At 42.9% G+C, this 17,403-nt stretch overlaps 1 protein-coding gene across 2 annotated transcripts in view; it reads left to right on the forward strand.

Annotated features, from left to right (window-relative positions):
- The first annotated feature begins 1,207 nt into the window (after positions 1–1,207).
- Positions 1,208–17,403, forward strand: part of RNF8 (ring finger protein 8, E3 ubiquitin protein ligase) — a 44,826-nt gene continuing 28,630 nt past the window's right edge. For both annotated transcript variants that reach the window (XM_010848685.1, XM_010848687.1), the window contains exons 1-2: positions 1,208–1,471; positions 11,086–11,214. In XM_010848685.1, coding sequence (XP_010846987.1) covers positions 1,361–1,471; positions 11,086–11,214 — 240 coding nt within the window. In that variant the 5' untranslated portion in view covers positions 1,208–1,360. The remainder of the gene's footprint in view (positions 1,472–11,085; positions 11,215–17,403) is intronic.

Here is a 17,403-nt window from a genome sequence, read left to right on the forward strand (position 1 = left end):
AAATGAAGGTGAAGTCGCTCAGTCGTGTCCGACTCTGTGCGACCCCATGGACTGCAGTCCACCAGGCTCCTGCGTCCATGGGATTTTCCAGGCAAGAGTACTGGAGTGGGGTGCCATTGCATTCTATGCAAACTACTATATATAGAATAAATCACATGGTCCTACTGTATAGCACAAGAATCTATATTCAGTATCCTGTGATAAATCATAATGGGAAAGAATATATATGTATAACTGAGTCACTTTGCTGTGCAGCAGAAATTAACACAATATTGTGAATCTATATATCAATAAAATTTTTTAAAAAATCCATCAGAAATGCATGCTTCAAGGATTTTGCAGTAAATTTATACTCATCACTACAATCCAGTTTCATTTTCACTTATTTACTTATTTTTAATTGAAATATAACTGATGTACGATATTATGTTCCAGTGTATACCACAATCCAGTTTTAGAACAATTCTATCACCTCCGAAAATTCTCTCAAGTCTATTTGCATTCAGCCCCCTGGCTTCCACACTTAGCAGCAGGTAACTGCTTTCTGCCTGGATAGATTTGCCTAATAAAGTCTAAGTTTTTTTTATACTTTTTTTTTTTTGGTCCGGGGGGGCGGGGGCGGGGAGAGTGGCGGGGGAAGGGTGAGTCGCCCGGCTACACTTGCAGGATTTTTTTTTTTGGCAGGATCTTGATTCCCCAACGAGAGACTGAACTGCGCTACCCTGTGTCAGTGGAAGTGAGGAGTCCTAACCACTATGCTGCCAAGGGTTTCCTTTTTTTTTTTATATTTTTTTTCAGTCTAAGTTAAAATAAAGGAGATGGTGCAAAAGAGGTGCTATTTAAAGCAACTTTGATTTAAAACATCACAAGTTAAAAGTTGTTTAATAGTAGGTCATACTTTTAAATAACTTAAAGTTATAAAGCAAAATTTTTAAAAAGGAAGGAAAGTGAGAAGAGACTCCAGTTTGTGGAGGCTAAGACTGGGGTAAGGGTTCTACAAAGGGTGGTCAAGGTGTGACAGGAGCATTAGAGTGCCTGGGGCGGGGGTGGGGGGGGCAAATGCCGCACCTTGGGCTAGACCACCGTCACCTGGCCTAGACCACCTCACCTGGCCTACATCACCCTCACCTGGGCCACCGGCCGCCAATCGCCCTCCTCTCGCGCAGGCGCAGTGACTCCCGCTTGCTGGCGGGGGCGGGCTGGGGGCGGAGCCCAAGCGAACCTTCACAACGATCGTGAGCCCGTAGCGACTGCTTCTGTCTGTGGTGTAGGTATGGCGCCCGCGAGGAAGCCAAGAGGCGGCGGGAACCCACGTCAGGGTCTCGCTGTGTGCTGACTGCTACCCTGGTCCGAGTGGACTATGGGGGATCCCGGCTCCCTGGTCACGGAAGGCCGCGCGGGTGAACGGAGCTGGTGCTTGCGGCGAGTGGGGATGAACACCGAGTGGCTGCTGCTGGAGGATGGCAACGAGGTGAGCGGGAGGGGTCTTCTTGAGGCGAGGGAAGGGGTTTGGAGGAGGCTGGGGTCCCAGGGTGGCCTTGTGTCCGGGCGGGAGGGATGAACCGGAAGGAGGAGTTGGGAGAAGTAGAGGAGAGCGGTGAGGGGTGGGAGGGGTGAGGAGGGAACGGAGAAAGGCACCTGGTGCGAGAGGTTTGGAGGCGGGGGGCGGGGGCGGTCTCAGGTGGGAGGTGTGCGGGAGAAAAGATGGCCCCTTGGACAGCGCCCTAGGCCCAAGGGCCGAGCTGGGCCAGGTGTCTGGGTTGCGGGAAGGAGCCTGGTCGAGGGGCAGAGCGAAAGGTGAGCGTAGAGGCTGTGAGGACTGCTGGGGTTTCGAGGGGAAAGGAGACGACTGTGGGTCTCACGGAGCGCGACGGCGCCCGCTCGGGTGGCGGAACTGGGAGGCGGAGCTGCCCGGACTTCCGAGAATCATGGAGCCGCCCGGGGTCTGAGAGGGAAGCTCGGAGGACTGCTGAGAGAGGAAACTTTCTCGAGTTTATTTTGAAAACGATTGCGAGTTTGGGGTAGTGTCCCTTAAAATACCCAGGCTTTAACGTAAAAGTGTCTTTTTCTTTACTAGTTCATGAGAATTGACGCTTTGATGTGGGCCACAATTCTGTGAGTCTCGGTACAGCCCATTGGCACCTCCTAGGTTGGGGTAGGGCTTCAGAAATATGAGAATTCTCACCAGAGGCCGTTTATGACGTTCTCTGGTGCTGTCATAAATGCAAAACAAAGACACTTGAGAGGTGAGGCACGGTTTCGGTTGGGGGCCGCTAGGCCTGAGGTGGTGGTTTTACAGAGGATGATGGGAGAGAGCGGGAAAAGAGAATGCAGTCTACTTGGAAAGGATAGCTAGATCAGGCACCATTTTGGGGTGACTGGGAACCGTTTTGGTTTTGGAAACATTTGTGTGAAGGACAAAGAAGTCTTTAGGTAATTTTGTATGTTTAATTAAAATTTTCCTGTAAGTTAAGTAATCTCGGTTCAGTCTCTTGGGTATTTATTGAGTACTTAGATTGTTTGGTATAGTACGAGAGGGATAAATAATGACTTCTATTCTCAAAGAGTTCACTGCTTGAATGGGGAAAGGAGGATTTTATACAATGAAGCAATTTGAGAACATCCATGCAGAGGCTAATCAAGTGCCAAGCTGTGGTTTATTTAGTATTAAGGAAAAGAAGGCAGCACAGTTGTCTGAGAAGGCTTTACAAATAAGTGAGAAAAGGAGAGAACCAAAAGGCAAGGGAGAAAGGGAAACACTCAACTGAATGCGGAGTTCCAGACAATAGCAAGGAGAGATAAGAAAGCCTTCTTAAGTGATCAGTGCAAAGAAATAGAGTAAAACAATAGAATCGGAAAGACCAGAGATCTCCTCAAGAAAATTGGAAATGTCAAGGGGAACATTTCATGTACAGATGGGCACGATAAACGACAGAAACAGTAAGGACCTAACAGAAGAGATTAAGAAGGGGTGGCAAGAATACACAGAAGAACTATACAAAAAAGGTCTTAATGACCCAGATAACCACAACGGTGTGGTCACTGACCTAAAGCCAGACATCCTGGAGTGTGAAGTCAAGTGGGCATTAGGAAGCATTACTACAAACAAAGCCAGTAGATGTGACAGAGTTCCAGCTGAGCTATTTCAAATCCTAAGAGATAATGTTGTAAAAGTGCTGCACTCAGTATGTCAGCAAATTTGGAAAAGTCAACAGCCGCCACAGGACTGAAAAAAGTTAGTTTTCATTCCAGTCCCAAAGGACAATGCCAGAGAATGTTCAAACTACTGTACAGTTGCACTCATTTCACATACTAGCAAGGTAATGCTCAAAATCCTTCAGCAGTACATGAACTGAGAACTTCCACATGTACCAGGTAAATTTAGAAAAGGCAGAGGAACAAGAGATCAAATTTCCTGCATCTGTTGGGTCACGGAGAAAACAAGGGAATTCTGGAAAAACATCTATTTCTGATTCATTGACTATACTGAAGCCTTTGACTGTGTGGATCACAACGAACTGTGGGAAATTCTTAAAGAGATGGAAATACCAGACCACCTTACCTGTCTCTTGAGAATCCTATGTGCAGGTCAAGAAGCAACAGTTAGAACCTGACATGAAACAACAGACTGATTCAAAATTGGGAAAGTAGTACATCAAGGCTGTATATCATCACCTTGGTTAGTTAACTTTTATGCAGAGTACATCATGCAAAATTCTGGGCTGGATGAATCACAAGCTAGAATCAAGTTTGCTAGGAGAAGTAAACTCAGATATGCAGATGATATCACTCTAATGGCAGAAAGTGAAGAACTGAAGAGCCTCTTGATGAAAGTGAAGAGGAGAGTGAAAAAACTGGCTTAAAGCTCAGCATTCAAAAAACTAAGATCATGGCGTCCAGTCCCATCACTTCATGGCAAGTAGATGGAGATAGAGTAGAAACAGTAACACATTTTATTTCCTTGGGCTCCAAAATCACTGTGGATTGTGACTGCAATCGTGAAATTGAAAGATGCTTGCTCCTTGGAAAGAAAGCTGTGACAAACCTAGACAACGTATTAAAAAGCAGGGACATCACTTTGCCAGAAAAGTCCATATAGTTAAAGCTGTGGTTTTTCCAGTAGTCATGTACAGATGTGAGAGTTGGATCATAAAATAGTCTGAGTGCCATAGAATTGATGCTTTCAAATTGTGGTGTTGGAGAAGACTTGCTGCTGCTGCTGCTAAGTTGCTTCAGTTGTGTCCAACTCTATGTGACCCCATAGACGGCAGCCCACCAGGCTCCGCCATCCCTGTTATTCTCCAGGCAAGAATACTGGAGTGGGTTGTCATTTCTTTCTCCAAATCGTAAAAGTGAAAGTGAAGTCTCGAGTCATGTCTGACTCTTAGCGACCTCATGGACTGCAGCCTACCGGGCTCCTCCATCCATGGCATTCTCCAGGCAAGAGTACTGGAGTGGGTTGGCATTGCCTTCTCTGAGAAGACTCTTGAGAGTCCTTTAGACTGCGAGATTAAACCAGTAAATCCTAAAGGAAATCAACCCTGAATATTCATTGGAAGGACTGATGCTGAAGCACCAATACTTTGACCACCTGATGCAAAAGAACTAACTCCTTAGAAAAGACCTTGATGCTGGGAAAGATTGAGAGCAGGAGGAGGAGCAACAGAGGGTGAGATAGTTGGGTAGCATTACCAACTCAGTCGATATGAGTTTGAGCAAATTCCAGAAGATAGTGAAGGACAGAGAAGCCTGACACGCTGTAGTTCATGGGGTCTCAAAGAGTCAGACATGATTTAGCAACTGAACAACAACATCCTAAGAACAGTCAGAGGAGGCATTCAAGTTCAGCCTTAAATATTGCTAGATTTGGTGATTATAAAGGATTACTTGTATGCTGTGAATTGAAGAACACCCGGAAGATACCTGTGCCCCCAAATCTCTCTCTCTCTGTGTTATCAGTGCCTAAAAGTCCACATTAGGCCTTCTTTCTTTCAGTTTGAGAGCATTGACCTTCCCTGCGTGGCCCTTTCCAAAAGCATATACTTTGGGGAAGGTTTTTTTTTTAATTAATTCATTTATTTGATCTTAGTTACGGTATGCAGGATCTTCACTGCATCATGCAGGATCTTTTATTGTGGCGTGTGGGCTCAGTAGTTGTGGTGTGCAGGCTTAGTTGCTCCACAGCATGTGGGATCTTAGTTCCCCTACCAGGGATTGAACCCACATCCCTCTGCATTGCAAGGCAGATTCTTAGTCACTGGACCACCAGGGAAGTCTCCCTACTTTGGGGAAGTTTAACAAATGACGATACTTAACACCTGCATGATAGTAACTATACCTTACTTGCTATAGGGCCAAACTTTCACGTACATCACTTAATGCAAGCCCTGCACATGTACCACACCCACACACAACCCTATAAGGAATTTAGTAGTCATGTTAATTCATTCTTTAAGATTCAGTTGCCATGGGGACTTACCTGACCATCCAGTGGTTAACACTCTGCCCTTCAAATGCACGGGGCATGGGTTCCATCCCTGGTTGGGAAACTAAGATTCCACATGCTGCACAGCCCACCCAACTTTCCCCACCCCCATTAAAAAAAGAAAAAATTTCAGTTGTGATGCATTAATTCATTGCTTCTGAATAGCTTGGTAGTACTGAGAATCTTGGGGAGGGTGCAGGCGGAAAGAGTTAAAGACTCTGCAGCAAGGGCAAGGGGACTATAAAGTGCTCCTATACATATTTTAAACTACCGGATAATTTTTTGTGAGGCTACCTCTAATGGGGCTCTCCTCATAGGCCTGGCTGTCTGCAGGTCGGATCTTAGGAAATGGTTCGTACACAGCATGCAGTGGGTATGAGCAGAGCTAGAGTCAAAGCCAAGACGTGATGTCTTGCTAATTGTAACAGTCCCCAAACCATAGCACAGGATGGTGCACACAAGATTTTAGGAGGTATGCTGATACCATTTAGTTACAACAGCAGAGTAAGGTCAGTTTCTTGCCTTCCCAGTTCCCCCAAAGTCTCAGCTGTAATAATGAAAGTTCCTCTCATTTCACTGAAGGAAATACTGTAGCAAATTGTCTGCCTGAATGGGTGTCTTTAAATTTCTTAAACCAATCAAGAGAGCTTGGTAGAAAAACAGATAGACTTATTGCAAATTAGCTAGTTCCCAGGCCCTATAAATATCTATGCCTTTGGGGAAAACCATTGTATCTTCATTTTTCTTTTTTTCTTCTCTTGTATTTGGTTTTCACGAAGCTCTTTGCCCTAGTGAAAGTGAAAGTCACTCAGTTGTGTCCAACTCTTTGTGACCCCATGGATTATACAGTCCATGAAATTCTCCAGGCCAGAATATTGGAGTGGGTAGCCATTCCCTTCTTCAGGGGTTCTTCCCAACCCAGGGATTGAACCCAGGTTTCCCACATTACAGGCAGATTCTTTATCAGCTGAGCCACCAGGGAAGCCCTAAGAGAGTTGTTAAAAGGGAAAGGATCATCCAAGAGGAGTTGATGGTCATTTGGGATACAGTAGGAGTCATGCCTGGGCTTCTCCGGTGGCTCAGTGGTATCTGCCTGCAATGAAGGAGTCGCGGGAGACGCTGGTTTGATCCCTGGGTCTGGGAGATCCCCTGGAGAAGGGCATGGCAACCCATGCCAGTATTCTTACTGGAGAATCCCAAGGACAGAGGAGCCTGGTAGGCTACAGCCCATAGGGTTGCAGAGTCGGACACGACTGAAGCAACTTAGCATACACGCATGCAGGAGTCATGCCTAGGAGGAAGGCATTAGTAAAGGTGGGTAAGGACAGGATTAACTTGTAGGCTAATACTGTCAGTAAGTGAAGAGGCTGGCACAACTTTGTAAATGGAAACAACCCATAGCCGTTAATTGATAATTTGTTGGCATTCAGTTCCCTTGGGAAATTTACTTTTATGTTATGAATGATGATGGATATTCAGATAAGCTCATGCAGACTCTGACCATGGTGTAGATGAATTATCAGTGTATCAGGGTATATTCTAGGACCAGATAGTGAAGGGAAAGGCAATTTCAGAAAAAGCACTCATTATTCCCTTTTTTGTATTATTTTCTCCAGGCTACCCATAATGGCAGTCTGTCTCCCCTCAAATATTAAAGTGGAATATTGAATACTTTCTTGCTAGAAATAAAGCTACCTAAATGGAAATTCTTATTGAATATGGATGACAGATAAATCCTTAACATTCCATTTTTAAAGGATAGGTGTGTTCAGAGGAACTTCTATAATTAATTTCTGGCAAACTGTCAAAACATTGAGAAACTTCAGACTCAGGATTTTGGTTGAGGTGATCACTACATTTTAAAGGCAAACAAGTCAGATTTGTAAGGTTCCTGGCTGCTGCTCCGTGGTTTCCAGTGGTAATAACCCATTTTCCAACTTCTGACCTAAAAAACACCCATCTCCTGGAATCCAGGAGGACTCATAAGCAAGATCTCTTTATTCTTCCATTTATTCACAAATATTTACTGAGCAGAAAGAGGCTCTAAGGAGTACAGAAATACTGTGGTACACAAGATGGATAAGGTCCCTGCTCATGAAATTTAAATTCTAAATATAAATTTAGAAAAACAAAAGTAGACAAAAATAAGTGAAACAAGCAAGGTAATTTTGGATTGTGGTAAGCACATGCTAATAATGTGAAGGGATGCAATGGCGAGGGAAGGAGCAGGCAGCAACTTTAGATCAGGTAATCAGGGTTAGGCCTCTGAGGAGCTGAAACTTGAAAGATGGGAAGGAGCCCATGCAAATGTTTGAAAGAAGAATGTTCTAATCAGAGGAGACAGGTGAAAATACCCTCAGGTAGAAGTCAGTGTTTCTAACCATGATGTGAGATAAACTGAAGAGATGGAGTTAGGACATTGAGCGCCTTAGAGACTGTGGAAGGAAGGAGAATTTTAAGAAAGGGGAAGACATGGTTTAAGGTTTTTATATTACTACTCTAGCTACTGTGTAAAGAATGGGGGCTAGCACAGGAGCAAAAACAGCGTAACTAGAGGAAGCAGTGTGGTTTGAATTAAGATAGAGGCCACTGATAGAAGTGAACAGATTTAGGGCATATTTGAATTAACAGCCAGTAGATTTTGCTGATGATTTGAATGTGGATCCGGATGAGGGACATGGATGGCTCCTGGGTTTGAGGCTAAGCAGTGGGTTGGGTGGTTGTATGAGTTACTGAGATGAGAGTTTGTGGGGAGGAATAGATTGGGGCAAAGAGCTGTGGTGCTTTTTGAGGGACTGAGGACAGGAATTATTTTGAAAGAATTTCAAAAGGAACAAAAGGGGCATCTTTTAGAAAACCACAGACTATTTGGCTTAATATTCCCAGGTAAGGTTGGGGTTATAGATCATTAAAGAGGTGACTTGTGTACCAAGAAGAAAAAGCAGCAAATTCTGTGATCTGGATTCCAGAAGAATCTTATTTCCTTCCTTCACAGGGTTATTATGAACTCGACTGGTTTGTCAAAAAAATATGTTAGATGTGAACTGGGAGTTCATTGCAACCTGTCCTTATGGATAAAATGGAAAATAAAGACTTTTTCATCTTTTGGTTGAACTATAACTGTTGAAAGTGAAGTTGCTCAGTCTTGTCTGACTCTGTGACTCCATGGACTGTAGCCTACCAGACTTCTCCGTCCATGGCGTTTTCCAGGTAAGAGTACTGGAGTGGGTTGCCGTTTCCTTCTCCAGAGGATCTTCCCCACCCAGGGATCGAACCCAGGTCTTCTGCCCAGTGGGCAGATGCTTTACCCTCTTGAGACACTAGGGATGGCTCAACTGGTAAAGAAGCCGCCTGCAATGCGGGAGACCTGGGTTCGATCCCTGGGTCAGGAAGATCCCCTGGAGAAGGTCATGGCTACCCACTCCAGTATTCTGGCCTGGAAAATTCCATGGACTATATAGTCCATGGGGTCACAAAGAGTCGGACACAACTGAGCGACTTTCATTTCATAACTGTTGAAGGCGATCGCTGAATTGTGTGGTAGAATGTTTACTAGACTGTCCTGAGAGCTTTGCCTTTGGTTGCAGCCTATTTTAATCTTTTTATCTGTATCTTGAATGAAGGTACAGAGGGCATCATATCAATTTGGTGGGTGACTCAAGCTGGAAGAGATACTGAGTATGTCTGATGGCAGATGAAAAATTTAGAAAGGTCTTGACAAGCTCATGATAGGCTGAACTAACAAGATGAAATTTAATAGGAATCAATTGATCCTGCACTGGAATCCAACTAGTCAAATTCAGGATAGAAGAGACATGATTTAGCATAAAAATTTTTAGGAGAGGGTTCAGTTCAGTCACTTAGTCATGTCCAACTCTTTTTGACCCCATGGACTGCAGCATGCCAGGCTTCCTTGTCCATCACCAACTCCCGGAACTTGCTCAAACTCTGGTCCATTAAGTCAGTGATGCCATCCAACCATCTCATCCTCTGTCATCCCCTTCTCCTCCTGCCTTCAGTCTTTTCTAGCATCAAAGTCTTTTCCAATGAGTCAGTTCTTTGAATCAGGTGGCCAAAGTATTGGAGTTTCAGCTTCAGCATCAGTCCTTCTATGAATATTTCCTAAAGGACTGATTTCCTTTAGGATTGATTGGTTTGGGCTTCTTGCAGTCCAAGGGACTCTCGAGTCTTCTCCAATACCACAGTTCAAAAGCATCAGTTCTTTGGTGCTCGGCTTACTTTCCTTCTTTCTTTCAGGGGAGGATTAGACCAAGAGATCTAATTATTCCTCAGCCTAAGGATACATTGACAGTGTGATATATCTGCCATGAAAGCCAATGCATTTTATATGCTCCAGTGATAATATCTAGGACTGGGAAAGTGATACTTGCATCCATCTGTGTAGTAAAAATTAGGTTTATTTTTCTTGATGTGGCATCCAGGAATAAAAGCAAACCAGAGGTCTCTTCACAGACCCATAGGATGGCAGAAAGACTCAAACCTATGCCATGGAGTTACTTCGAAGTAATTGGAAACACAGGGTCAAGAAAAGGGAAGATTCGATAGATACTTCATAGCTGCCATGTGAAAAGGGGGGATTGGAGATTTTTCTGGTGGTGCCCAGAGCAGAGCCTGGGTCAAAGAATGGAATTTATAGGAAGAAAGAGGCCAAGTCAGAGCCATTAAAAAAATTGGAGAGACTGTCTTGTATAGAAGCTATAGTTCTTGGCAGTGTTTAAGACTAGTTGATGGGGGTGTGTAGAAAGGAATCCTCCATCCTATGAGTGGCCTTTCAGAATCTGAAGATTTAACTTCAGGACCAGGGACCAGGTTTGATCACTCAAGAGCTTTTGTACAGCAGAGTTTTATTAAAGTGAAAAGAGACAGGAAAGCTTCTATGTAGATATCAGAGGGGGATGGAGAGCCCCCCTTCCCGAGTGTTAGCAAGGGAGTTATATACTTTTTAACTAGTTATTAAAATAATAAATCAAAAGAATGTCTCAAGGTTGTAAAGATCTTACTAGACCTACTCCCATAATTTACATTTTAAGATAACAGGATTAGCCAGAAGGTTTTCAGGAAGGAGAAACTGTCCTCAAGCAGGATACGTTGTTGTTATATAATCCTTAGTACGAAGTTTAAACTGAGTTGTTTGTTGTGTAATTATCAGTTCTGGGCTTAAAGGAAAAAATGTTATATGTGACTAAGACTAAGGAATGTAGAGGGAAAAAAAAAAAGTTTGTCCTTTCCTCCTCCTCGAGAACCCTAGACCCCTGTCTCTGCTTCGAGAGCCCCAGACCCCTTTCTCCTCTTCGGGGACCCCGACTTCTGATCAACCTGCCTAGGAATTGACTCTCATTAACCAACCCTAATACTCCATGGCTAACTCTGTTCAACTATCTCATCACAGCTTTTTGCCTTTTTCTACTCAGTGGCTCCAGTGGCAAATGAAGGAGGAGATGGCTAACGATCTATTTGGGGTTTGTGGGAGTCTGGTTTCATAAGTCAAGACTTGTGAATACTGCTGGTTGACAAGACGGTAAAGGACCTCCTTTTTCAGTGCCGTGGCTGATTGTGTCTCTTTGTTATTATCTTCCTAGGTGACTGTAGGGCGAGGATTTGGTGTTACATACCAGTTGGTATCAAAAATCTGCCCTCTGATGATTTCCCGAAACCACTGTATTTTGAAACAGAATGCTGAGGGCCAGTGGACAATTAAGGACAACAAGGTACAGTAATCCAGAGAAGCCTAGATACTTTTATTGGATTTTTAAAATTTTTTATTTATTTTTAATTGGAGGATAATTGCTTTACAATATTGTGTTGGTTTCTGCCATATATCAATGTGAATCAATCATAGGTATATGTATATCCCCTCCCTCTTGAATCTCCCTCCTGCCTATTTATTTTTAGGTTAGGGTTTTTTCCCTCCTTCAAGGTAATACATGGTACAAAATTAAAAGATTAAAAAATGTATCTTCTACCATAGCTACTTACTTGTCTTGCCCAGAGATGGCTACTTCTCTATGCTGCCAGAGGTTAGATTATGCCAAAATAAGTTACTTTGTAAGGAACATCTGGGCTTCCCTGGTGGCTCAATGGTAAAGAGTCCACCTGCCAAGGCAGGAGATGAGGGTTCGATCCCTGGGTCAGGAAAATCCCCTGGAGAAAAATGGCAACCCATTCCAGTATTCTTGCTTGGGAAATCCCACGGACTGAGGAGCCTGGGGGCTGCAATCCATGTGGTCACAAAAGAGTGCAGCATGAGGTAGCGACTGAACAGCAAAGGAACACCTGTGTTGGGGCAATAGGTCCTGTTCCAGAAACTAAGTTACCAGGGAGTTTCGTCTCTTGTAAGTCAAAGGTCCAGAGACCTTGGGAATCTGATGATGATTCTAGGGTACACCTGTGATTCAGGGCATGGGGAACAGGAGGAGCTGCACTGATTACACTTGCTCCTTCTCTTCCCCCTCCTTTCCTACAGCAAACCCCGTCCCTCACTTTTAACATGTTTCATGTATTAGTGCTCTAATCTAAGGAAGATTTCCTTAACTTTTTTTTTTTTTTTTGCTTGAAACAAATTTGAAAACCACAAATACTAAGGAAGTTGAAATAATGTATAGACCCAGCAATTAGGAAGTACCTGAAGTGCATATGTGAAATTTGTACCTAAAGTGCAAATACAGTGAAAATATAGATTGTGAAGTGAGAGAAATTCTACTGTAACCAGTTAAGGATTAGGAAGTATGAAATGTCTTTTGACACCACTTTGCACTGCTCTGGTTGAAAGGATTTTAAAGATACCTGTTAGGAGGAAGGGTATTAAGATGATTCTGAGACCATTTCCAACAGGTGTGGGGGATTTCCCTCCCTACCCCGAATCTGTCTACCTGAGATAGCATCAGATTCTACAGATAGAGGGCTCAGTCCCACAAGACTGCTTTCCACTTCAGATACGAGTCACAACCCCAGGTTAACTAACATCTGTGTTTCTGACTGGTTATACGTTGGAGGTTCCAAGGACCCTGTCCTTGAACTTTGGGTGCCAGTTGCAAGTCCAGGTTTTAACCTGTACTTCTGGCTGACTGGCTAAATCAGAGGTTCCCATGGCCACCTCCCATTTTGGATATAATTAATCAGCTTCAGAGTGATTCACAACTCAGGAATACATTTTCTTACATTTACCGGTTTATTGTAAAAGGATATGGTCAGGGATACAGGTGAACATCCTCATGAAAAAGATGTTATCACTTCAATTCAGTCGCTCAGTCGTGTCCGACTCTTTGTGACCCTTGTCCATCACCAACTCCTGGAGCTTGCTCAAACTCATGTCCATTGAGTCAGTGATGCCATCCAACCATCTCTTCTTCTGTCGTCCCCTTCTCCTGCCTTCAATCTTTCCCAGCATGAGGGTCTTTTCCAATGAGTCAGTTCTTTGCATCAGGTGGCCAAAGTATTGGAGCTTCAGCATCAGTCCTTCCATGAATATTCAGGACTGATTTCCTTTAGGGTTGTATATGGGAAAATACACAGAGCTTCCCTGCTTAAACCCCATCCTTTTGGGTTTTTATGGAGACTTTATTATATATGTGTAATTGATTGAATTACTGGCCAGTGATGATCAACCTCTAGCCTCTCTCCCCTCCCAGGGCTTGAGGGGTGGGACTGAAATCTGATGTTAACTAAGATAGACTGAGTTCCAGCCCTCCAGTCACTGGATTGGTTCCCTTGGCAGCCAGACCTCGTAAGTGCCCCTGGGGCATTCCAAAAGTCACCTCATTAACATAACAAAGAATACCTTGATCTCTCTTACCACTTAGGAAATTTCAAGGGTTTTAGAAACTGTGCTAGAAATGGGGATGAATACCAAATATATATTTCTTATTATAATTCATAGTATCACAGGTATCCTGCTGGTCTGCCCAGCAGCCTTATTTTGCATGCATAAAACTGCTAGATTTAAGCTGTTGGAGAAAGTATCTTCCTGCACTAGGATTAAGTTGAGTTGGCATGGTGTTGAAGGAGAGCATAAATGTTAAGTAAATTGGTTCGGCACTCTTGGCAAGGCACCGTGAGCAGAATAGAAATTGGCACTGGAAAGGGGACGTTAGAGATGATGTAGTTTAACCCCTTCTGGGGACACTTGAGTCTGAACAAACCTTGCTGCTTGGGGCAATGCAGCTTTCCGCCTCCCAGCAAGCAGCTAGAGCAGTGGTTCTCAACTGTTTCCAATTTTGCCCATACATGGGATACTTTATAAAAATACTGATGGTATCACATTAAAATTAAGAATTTCCATTCACCAAAATATATCAAGAGAGAGAAAGCATGCTCAAAGTGGAAGATACTTGCTAAAGATACAATCAGTGAAGGGCTTATACTTGGATGGATGTGTGTGTGTGCGCGCGCGCAGGCGCGCGCGCGCTTAGTTGCTCAGTTGTGCCCAACTCTTTGCAACCCCATGGACTGCAGCCCACTAGGCCCTTCTGTCCATGGGGCTTCTCCAGGCAAGAATACTGGAGTGGGTTGCCATGCCCTCCTCCAGGGGATCTTCCCAACCCAGGGATCAAACCCAGGTCTCCGGCATTGCAGGCGGATTCTTTACCATCTGAGCCACTGGATGTATACAGAACTCCAAATCAATAAGAAAAAGAAAGATAACCCAGTTTTAAAAATGGGCAAGAACCAGGCACTTCACAAAAGATTCTGTCCGATTGTTCTGTATCCATGAAACATTGTTCAGCTTCATTAATGATCTGTGAAATACATAATGGAATACCACGACACACCCTGTTGTCAGAGTAACTATAATTGCATTTTAATGATGCCATATATTTACACAGGTATGGAGCCAAGTAGTCTTTTGATAGAAATGTAAATAGATACAACTATTTTGGAAAATTATTTGTCATTATTTATTAAAGTGTGTGTATGTATATATGTATGCATACATACATACATACATACATACATTGTTGTTGTGTAGTGCTAAGTCATGTTCCACTCTTGTGACCCCATGGATTGTGGCTCCCAGGCTCCTCTGTCCGTGGGATTTCCCATGCAAGATTGGAGTGGGTTGCCATTTCTTTCTCCAGGGGGTCTCCCGTCCCAGAGTTTGAACCCATGTCTCCTGCATTGGTAGGTAGATTCTTTACCACTGAGCCATCTGGGAAGCTCTGACACACACACACACCACACACACCACACACACCACACACACCACACACCACACACACACCACACACACACACCACACACACCACACACACACACACACACACACACACACACACAATATTTTCACTCCCAGGGAAGCAACCCAAATATCTTTCAACAGTAGAATGGATAAATAAACTATGGAATATTCTTTTTTTTTTTTCCCTTGGGAAAAGATGTTTGTTTTATATTTTCTTCTCTTCAGATTGTGGAGTAAAGCTGTGATAGATATTATGAAATGATGAACACGAATATTTTGAGGGGTCCTGTCATTTTCACTTTTGTTTGCTTCACCGTCTTTTTCTTTTTTACAATAGTAGAAGATATTTATCAGTTTTCACAATCAATAGCCAGACAAAAAAATAAAAGATAATTACATTAACCTCCAATTAAAATAAATAAATTCATATTTTTAAAAAAGATAATTACAGTTGCAAGTCACAATGATAACATGATTAAAATAATTACATACAATTTGGGGGGTGAAGCAGAGTGATGCGGTAAGTGGAAGTGCGTTCATGCACATGTTTTCATCTGCTCAGCCAGTCTGTGTCTTTTGGTTGGTGCATTTTAATTCATTTACATTTAAGGTAATTTTCAATATGTATGATCCTATTACCATTTTCTTAATTGTTTCAGGTTTATTTTGTGTAGGTCTTTTCCCTGTCGTGTGTGTCTTGCCTGGAGAAGTTCATTTACCATTTGTTGCAAATAAAGCTGGTTTGGTCGTGCTGAATTCTCTTTAACTTTTGCTTATCTAGAAAGCTTTTGCTTTCTCTGTCAAATCTGAACGAGAGTTTTGCTGGGTAAAGTATTATTCTTGGTTTTAGGTTTTCCCTGAACAAGAGTCTGGCTGGATAGAGTATTCTTGGTTGTAGGTTCTTCCTTTTCACCACTTTAAATATATCATTCCATTCCCTTCTGGCTCATAGGGTTTCTTTGAGAAAATCAGCTGATAACCTGATGGGGAGTTCCCTTGTCTGTTAGTTGTCATTTTTCTCTTGTTGCTTTTAATATTTTATCTTTATCTTTAATTTTTGTCAGTTTTGATTACTATGTGTCTTGGTGTGTTCCTCCTTGGGTTTATCCTGCCTGGGACTCTTATGCTTCCTGGACTTGGTTGACTATTTCCTTTCCCATGTTAGGGAAATTTTCAGCTATTATCTTTTAAAATATTTTTTGGGGTCTTTTCTTTCTCTCTCTTTCTGGGATCTCTATAATGCAAATGTTGTTGCATTTAATGTTATCCCAGGGGTCTCTGAGCAACTAACAGTTTCACTTTTCATTTTCAGAGGTCTCTTAGGCTGTCTTCATTTTTCTTCATTCTTTTTTCTATATTCTGTTCAGCAGCAGTGATTTCCACCATTCTGTCTTATGGATGTGAGACATCTGTAAGCGACCACCAGGTCACTTACCCATTCTCCTGCCTCAGTTATTCTGCTATTGATTCCTTCTAATGTATTGTTCATCTCTGTTTGCTTGTTTTTTTTAGTTTTTCTAGGTCTTTGGTAAACATTACTTGCATCTTCTCTGTTCTTTTTCCAAGATCCTGGATGATCTTCACTATCACACTTCTGAATTCTTTTTCTGGAAGGTTGCCTAATCTCCACTTCGTTTAGTTGTTCTTCTGAGGTTTTGGCCCTTCATCTGGAGCATAGCCCTCTGTTTTTTTCATTCTGATTAACTTTCTGTGATGTGATTTTCATTCTAGCCTCTGCAGGATTGTGGTTCATCTTCTGTCTGTCCTCTGGTGGATGAGGCTGAAGGCTTGTGTAAGCTTCCTCATGGGAGGGACTGGCAGTGGGAAAAACTGGATCTTGCTCAGCTAGGTCTTGCTCTGTTTCTATACAAAAAAGATCTTCATGACCTAGATAACCATGATGGTGTGATCACTCATCTAGAGCCAGACATCCTGGAGTGCAAAGTCAGGTGGGCTTTAGGAAGCATTTACTATGAACAAAGCTAGTGGAGGTAATGGAATCCCAGTTGAGCTTATTTCACATCCTAAAAGATGATGCTATTAAAGTGCTGCACTCAATTATGCCAGCAAATCTGGAAAACTCAGCAGTGGCCACAGGACTAGAAAAAGGTCAGTTTTCATTCTAAATCCAAAGAAGGGCAATGTCAAAGAGTGTTCAAACTACTGCACGATTGCAGTCATCCACACGCCAGCAAAGTAATACTCAAAATTCTCTAAGCCAGGCTTCAACAGTATGTGAACCGTGAACTTCTAGATGTTCAAGCTGGATTAGAAAAGGCAGAGAAACCAGAGATCATATTACCAACATCCATTGGATCATCGAAAAAGCAATTTTTCGATGCAAGAGAGTTCCAGAAAACATCTATTTCTGCTTTATTGACTAAGCTTAAAGCCTTTGACTGTGTTGATCACAACAAACTGTGGAAAATTCTGAAAAAGATGAGAATATCAGACCACCTGACCTGCCTCCTGAGAAATCTGTATGCCGGTCAAGAAGCAACAGTTTGAACCAGACATGGAACAATAGACTGGTTCCAAATTGGGAAAGGAGTACATCAAGGCTATATATTGTCACCCTGCTTATTTAACTTATATGCAGAGCACATGTGAAGTGCCGGGCTGGATGAAGCACAGGCTGGAATCAGGATTGCTGGGAGAAATATCAATAACCTCAGATATGCAGATGACACCACCCTTATGGCAGAAAGTGAAGAACTAAAGA

The sequence above is a fragment of the Bison bison genome, unplaced genomic scaffold, assembly GCF_000754665.1.
Source record: "Bison bison bison isolate TAMUID 2011002044 unplaced genomic scaffold, Bison_UMD1.0 scf7180017864270, whole genome shotgun sequence".
In the NCBI taxonomy this organism is placed as follows: Eukaryota; Metazoa; Chordata; class Mammalia; order Artiodactyla; family Bovidae; genus Bison; species Bison bison.